This window comes from Triticum aestivum, chromosome 2D (assembly GCF_018294505.1).
Source record: "Triticum aestivum cultivar Chinese Spring chromosome 2D, IWGSC CS RefSeq v2.1, whole genome shotgun sequence".
In the NCBI taxonomy this organism is placed as follows: Eukaryota; Viridiplantae; Streptophyta; class Magnoliopsida; order Poales; family Poaceae; genus Triticum; species Triticum aestivum.
Genome location: NC_057799.1, coordinates 425,481,302 through 425,487,573, shown reverse-complemented (window position 1 = coordinate 425,487,573; position 6,272 = coordinate 425,481,302). Strand labels below are relative to the sequence as shown.

The 6,272-nt window shown below is 45.2% G+C and overlaps 2 protein-coding genes across 2 annotated transcripts; both read left to right on the top strand.

The window, feature by feature from the left end:
• Nucleotides 1–861: 861 nt before the first annotated feature.
• On the top strand, nucleotides 862–1,678 carry LOC123049489 (heavy metal-associated isoprenylated plant protein 46). Its single transcript, XM_044472398.1, has 2 exons — nucleotides 862–1,025; nucleotides 1,165–1,678. Exons 1-2 carry the CDS (start codon nucleotides 1,020–1,022, stop codon nucleotides 1,540–1,542), a joined length of 384 nt encoding a protein of 127 aa, XP_044328333.1. The 5' UTR covers nucleotides 862–1,019; the 3' UTR covers nucleotides 1,543–1,678.
• A 3,290-nt stretch (nucleotides 1,679–4,968) lies between these two features.
• Nucleotides 4,969–5,872, top strand: LOC123049487 (heavy metal-associated isoprenylated plant protein 16). Its single transcript, XM_044472397.1, has 2 exons — nucleotides 4,969–5,251; nucleotides 5,378–5,872. The coding sequence occupies exons 1-2, from the start codon at nucleotides 5,246–5,248 to the stop codon at nucleotides 5,744–5,746; spliced, it is 375 nt and encodes a 124-aa protein (XP_044328332.1). The 5' UTR covers nucleotides 4,969–5,245; the 3' UTR covers nucleotides 5,747–5,872.
• The last annotated feature ends 400 nt before the right edge of the window (nucleotides 5,873–6,272 follow it).

The following is a 6,272-nucleotide window of genomic DNA, read 5'->3' as shown; positions in this document are numbered from 1 at the left end:
CAACCGGGAGATGGTGACAGGCTAGAACCAATTAATTACCACATGCTAATTACTCGTGCCCACTACTTAATTAAATCAACGGCTCGAATTTATTATATATCCTTACTTTTCATGAGGTAAGGTAAGAGGGGCCATGTTAAAACTGCTCGTGCATGTGGGGTCTATACAGGTAGCAATGCCGATCGGAAATAAAGAAATGTGTTACTATCTGTTATACAAGATAACAAATGAAATATCCTAAAATATTAACTTATAGTATAATGTTATTGTACACTAATATCATAGACATGATATATGCGAGGTACTCCCCACTACGAGCAGCATTGCAACACTCTCTTTTCTTGAAAAATCAGAAGAATTGCTTATTAATTGTGTGCAGTTGTGAAAAAGATAGGTGTGACCGTGTGAGCCCCCTCTCCTCCCGCGTGTTCCTAAGACAAAATTATTGTTGATTGAGCTGATCAAGGACCGCCGATCGGTTGAACTTGAGCTGCCATTTTTGTCCCGTTTCATGCTGATATGTTCACTAACCGATCGACCCGGCCTACATAGTTATGTCCGCAGCCGCGTCTTCGGTGGGGCGTGCAAAGTGGCCAATCAGTGATACAATTGGGCAGATCTCGTCACAAGTCATTGAAAAATGTCTCTCCATGTGTAGCCTGCCGATCGGGAAAATTCAACTGAGAGCTTGTGATTGCGATGAGGACGCGTTTACATGCATGGCTACTCACTGAGAGAAGTTGTTTACTCACTGAGAGAGCTCAACTGCTGCCACCGCTGCTGCTACGAATCTTCTTACAACTAGCTAGATAGTGCGTTGGGATCGCTCCTGATACTGACATCGCTCTAATTCTCCGCTCCCACACCCGCGCCCACTGTGTGCGTGTGTATATAAGGCGGGCAGGCGGCTATCCCCTTCACCAAATCATCACAGGCCAGAGACTTGCATCTGCAGAAGATCGATCAATAGCTACCCAAACCAATAGCTAGCTAGGCATCTTACAACCCAGCAGCAAGCAATGAAGGTGAGGAACCCTATTCAGTTTCTTCTCCTAGTTTCTGTGTACTTCTTTTGTTGCTTTGTTAATTTTGAGCAAGCAATACATTACTCTGAAGCTGAAGCATACGACTGATCCATCGCTTTCCTCCTCCTTGATGTTGCAGCAAAAGATTGTCATCCAGTTGAGCATGTCGTGCGACAAGAGCCGGTCCAAAGCACTGACGCTGGCCGCCAGAGCAGCTGGGGTGACATCCATGGGGATAACCGGCGACGGGAGGGACCAGCTGGAGGTGGTCGGCGACGGCGTCGACCCGGTGTGCCTCGTCAGCTGCCTCCGCAAGAAGCTCGGCCACGCTCAAATCATCAAGGTGGAGGAAGTGAAGAAGCCGGAGGAGAAGAAGAAGGAGGACCCGAAGCCGCCGGCGCCCATGCCCGTGCCCGTGCACCCGCCGCCGTACTTCTACCCGCCAAGCTCCTACTACCCCCAGCAGTACCCGCCGCACTTCTGCGACGAACAGCCCGGCAACTGCCGGACCATGTAACTTTAATTTTGTCAGCGACTACAAATAGCTACATACGCGTGTTTATTAATTCATTGAAGGAAATGAAAAAGATGAGGGAAACTCTATCTATTTACGAGTTCGCTTGAAATCAAAGCAAACGCCATGGTTATATGAATCTCAGTTCTTGGTGAAGGTGACGTTCATAAACTACATGTGGTTTGGGGCTGGGCCATGTGCCGACTAGAGGGACAGCACGATAAACGCCACGTCACCTGCAAGAAAAGGTTGGACGTCATACCATGATGCCCTCAGCCCCACATTGTGACGACTGACATCTAATCATATAGCTGAATAAGATCGGGTGAAAATTCGAGTCGATCCATTTAGCTGAATAAGATCTGAATATGATCGGGTGTTCTCAAAATATCTGAATAAACATAGCACCGTGTAATGGTCATCTCCACTGTCAAAACATCAGGAGAAGATCTGCAGCGATTTCACGGCAGTTGAGTGGCCCTCTTCCTTTCAGTGTTGGGCCTGGTTTTCTTCGTCTTCTTAGGTGGCCTGGTTTTCTTGGTCCTACTACATCAGTTCGTCGAGTACGAGTAGGACGAGAGCAGAGTAACCAAACTGCTGACCAGAAGTTTGTGACAATAACAAAAATACAAGATTGTTGGCATCAGATTGTCCACATCCCCACAATTCCCAATTCTAAACAAAAGTATTGGCCACCAACTGCAGATATAGAACACGGCAACGAGACTGGTCTACCGGGGATTTAGGAGTAGATCGTTAGAATTCTCTTGGCACTTCTGCACCGATATTTTTAAGGTTTGCATATGAATGTTTGCTCTGTAGAGTAAACTTCGAGCTCTTAATACTAGCTTTACTGATAAGTTTGAAATCCAAATACGACCAGAGCAACTAATTCCACAACACAACTAGGAGCCAGAAAATGACAGACCGCACAGTAATTAGAGTGCTACGCAGTTGGAGTTGCTCTACATTCACATTTACAGCAGAAATAGAACTACATCCGGACAAATTAACCGTCAGAAGACTAAGACTGTAAACCAGTACTGAAGTAGCCCCTAGTGACCCTAGTCTGCATTTCTTACTATTGTATAATCCTAGTAGTCTATTTACAACCGTATCTGTGCAAAGAAGTAACATGGTCAAAGCTGTGAATCAGCCAACTAACTTCAGGGCTTAAAGAAGAATTAGTTCGTCCACGCGTTCATGAAAATGACACCGCTGAACACAATGGCCCGTAGGAAGGCCAATTTAATGGCGAGAAATGGCAACAATTCCAATTGTTTGATAAGAACGTACCGCTGTCTGCAATAGACTTGTGTTTCTGGACTATCAGAATTTGCAGATTATGACCGGTAGGTCATCGATCATATATTGATTATTTACAGATTATGACCGCTAAGTCATCATATATTGATTGACAATATCAGTGCCACGAGTCCAAGAACGGTCCGTGGTTGTCTCACCGGTGATGACACAATTGCTTCAACGCTTAAATCATTGAAAGAACACAATGATAGATAATTACACACGACACAATCAAGCATACAAAAATAAATTGACGAATAGGTACTACTCCCTCCGTTCCGAATTACTTATCGCAAGTATGGATGTATCTAAATGTATTTTAGTTCTAGATACATCCATTTCTGCGACGAGTAATTTGAAACGGAGGGAGTAGAATATATGTACCCCGTATACCCATGTAAGAAAAGAAATGGTTTTTCTAAGAAATGAGCTGCCGTATATGTTTAACCAGATTTGTCAGATGTACATTTATTTCTGCAAAGATACGTGGTTGGTAATGCCGCTCTCTGAAAACAATATTCAGCCTTCTAATGTATTGCTCGCGACAAAAATGATATGTTTGCTCAATTTTTGAGCACATCGTCGCTTAATATTCGTTTTTGGCTGGATTTGATCAAACTCCGCCTTGCGCCATGAAACACCCTCTTGGAACCTTTGGTAGATTCTACATACTCGGAGATTTCAATGTACTACTATTTTGGTAGATTTCTATGTACTACTATTTCGGTATATTCTACGTACTCAGATATTTCAATGGGCAACAACAACAAAAATGAAAAGTCAAAGGTACGATTTTTTTTGTGTGGTGCCTTTGCCGAGGTGTGGTCGTAAACAAGGACAGCCTCGCATGCTAAACTATTCTCAAGTGACTAGGGTTTCTTTTCCTTCCATCACCGCCACCGCCCTCGTCGGTCCGCCTCGCCTCCCATGGCCTTTGGGTCGTGGAGGAGCGGAGGACCTCGGCCCCTCGCCTGCGGGAGGGATCCCGCTCTCATTCTTGTTCGGTTCAGCATCTCGGTTGGGGCTGTGTGGTGGCGGTGTTGTCCCCTAGGTTGAATAATATCTCCCATACCCAATCCCCGTCCCGGTGATGCGTCTAGCGTCATTGAAGGGCATATGGTGGTGGGTCTACGTCAGATATCGCGGGATTCAATCGGTGCTGGTGTTTGGTGGATCTGTTTGGATCTTGTTTTCGTTATTTAAATGAATTCTCAATTCATAAATGAATTGTACTTTCGAATTGTGCCAAAACTCAAATATGAGCAAAGTCGTGTCCATTTTTTATTTAAATCTAAATTCAACTAAGCTTAATTAAATTTTTTGAAATTACCCCAAAGTTTGTATGCATGAATGCAACGCACATTCAAAAAAAAAATAACCCCACTCTCGTCTAAACTACAGGTCATGACAACATCTACCCCTTAAAGAAATTCCATCCTTGGAATTGTTGATGGCCATACCTTCTTGAAGACATCGTCGTAGTGCTCCTCTTCGTGTCTGGGTTCCGGGTGAGTACCTTTGTTCATTGTGGACTCGACATTGGCAATGTTTAGCATTGTTCTCCTTCCTGGGGGCGTTTTCGTGAAGCTTAGGTGTTATAGGGCGTAGTGTGGCGTTGTAATCAATTCCTCATATGCTTTCTCTCGACGGCATAGTCACATATGTCTTACATGGTCTGGTTATCCTCAGAGGATTACCTCATCATCTTGTACCGTGTACTTCGTTCGGTTGTTGCTTTATATATGAAACAGGATAAAAGCCTATTTCGAAGGCTAAGATAGAAAAAATGTCACCAGTAGCTGATCGAGGACTGCTGATCAGTTGAATTTGAGCTATTGTATCCATGTATGTATTTTGTCGTTTCATGCTGATATGTTAACAAACCGATCGACTGGGTCTACGTGGGTATGTCCGCAACCGCGTCTTCGGAGAAGCCAATCTACAATAATTGGGTCGCGTCGTCCTGGAATTCAGCTCTCGTCACAAGTCATTGTTTAATGTCTCTCCATGGGGTAGCTTTGCCGATAGGAAAATTGAAGGAGAGCGTGTGACTGTGATGAGGACGCGCTTACATCTACTTGCCCAGTTGGGCACTTGTCTTAGTCTACTCACTCCGAGCTCAACTGCCGCTCCTATGAATCTTCTTACGACTAGCTTCGTTGGTATCGCTCCTGATACTGATAACTCAACTTCTCTGCTCCCACACCCGCACCCACTGCATGCGCGTGTATATAAGGCAGCTATCCCCTCCACCAAATCATCACAAGCCACTAGACACTTGCATCTGCCAAAGATCGATCAGTTGCTAGGCAAACCATTCTAGCCTACAACACCAACATTTTCCAATACATAGAGTTTCTGTTTCTCATTCGTAGGCATCCAGCAACCCCAGCAGCAAGCCATGAAGGCGAGTTTCTGCTCCTAGACTTCTCGTGCTGTTTTGTGTAGCAGCTTAATTTCGAGCTATCGATACATTACTCTGAAGCAGAAGCAATCGACTGATCCATGGCTTTTCTTCTCCTTGCTCTTGCAGCAAAAGATTGTCATCCAGCTGAGCATGTCGTGCGACAAGAGCCGGGCCAAAGCACTGACGATGGCCGCCAGAGCAGCCGGGGTGACGTCCATGGGGATAACCGGCGACGCGAGGGACCAGCTGGAGGTGGTCGGCGACGGCGTCGACCCTGTGTGCCTCGTCAGCTGCCTCCGCAAGAAGCTCGGCCACGCGCACATCATCAAGGTGGAGGAGGTGAAGAAGCCGGAGGAGAAGAAGGATGAACCGAAGCCGGCCGTGCCGACGTACCCGCCGCCGTACTACTACCAGCCCAGCTACTACCACCACCAGTACCAGCCGCCGCACATGGTCGTCTGCGAGGAACAGCCCAGCAACTGCCGGACCATGTAATTGCCAGAGTAGTTTAATTTTGTCAGCATGCAGCTATATTTACATAGTTACATGTACACGTGTTTATTGATTCATTGGAAGAAATAAAAAGGAGAGAGATGCCATTCTGTGACTTCGCTTGACTAATTTTCACTTAGAAATCAAGGTAAACACGAAGGTTATGCGAATCTTTTACTCCCTCCGTCCTATAATATAATAGTATTTTTTATACTAGTGTAGTATTAAAAATATTTTTTTCTTTTTTTGTGCGGGAGTAGTTCTCAGTCCCTTGCTTTCTTTTGTTCTTTTTTTTTCACGATAAATAGACTTTATTCCTGATATAATCATCATATCATTTAGAAGCTGATGAGAAACAAAATCAGGGATCTCAGTCGCTTGCTTCTCGGCGAAGGGTGAAGTACGTATAGATCAGATGTGGATCGGGGCTTCGGGCCTGTGCATGTGCCGTTTCGTATCGTGAGGACGAGTAGAGTCAAACATCACAACTGATAAGAGGAAAGGAGTTCTTTCTTTGATGCATCTAGTC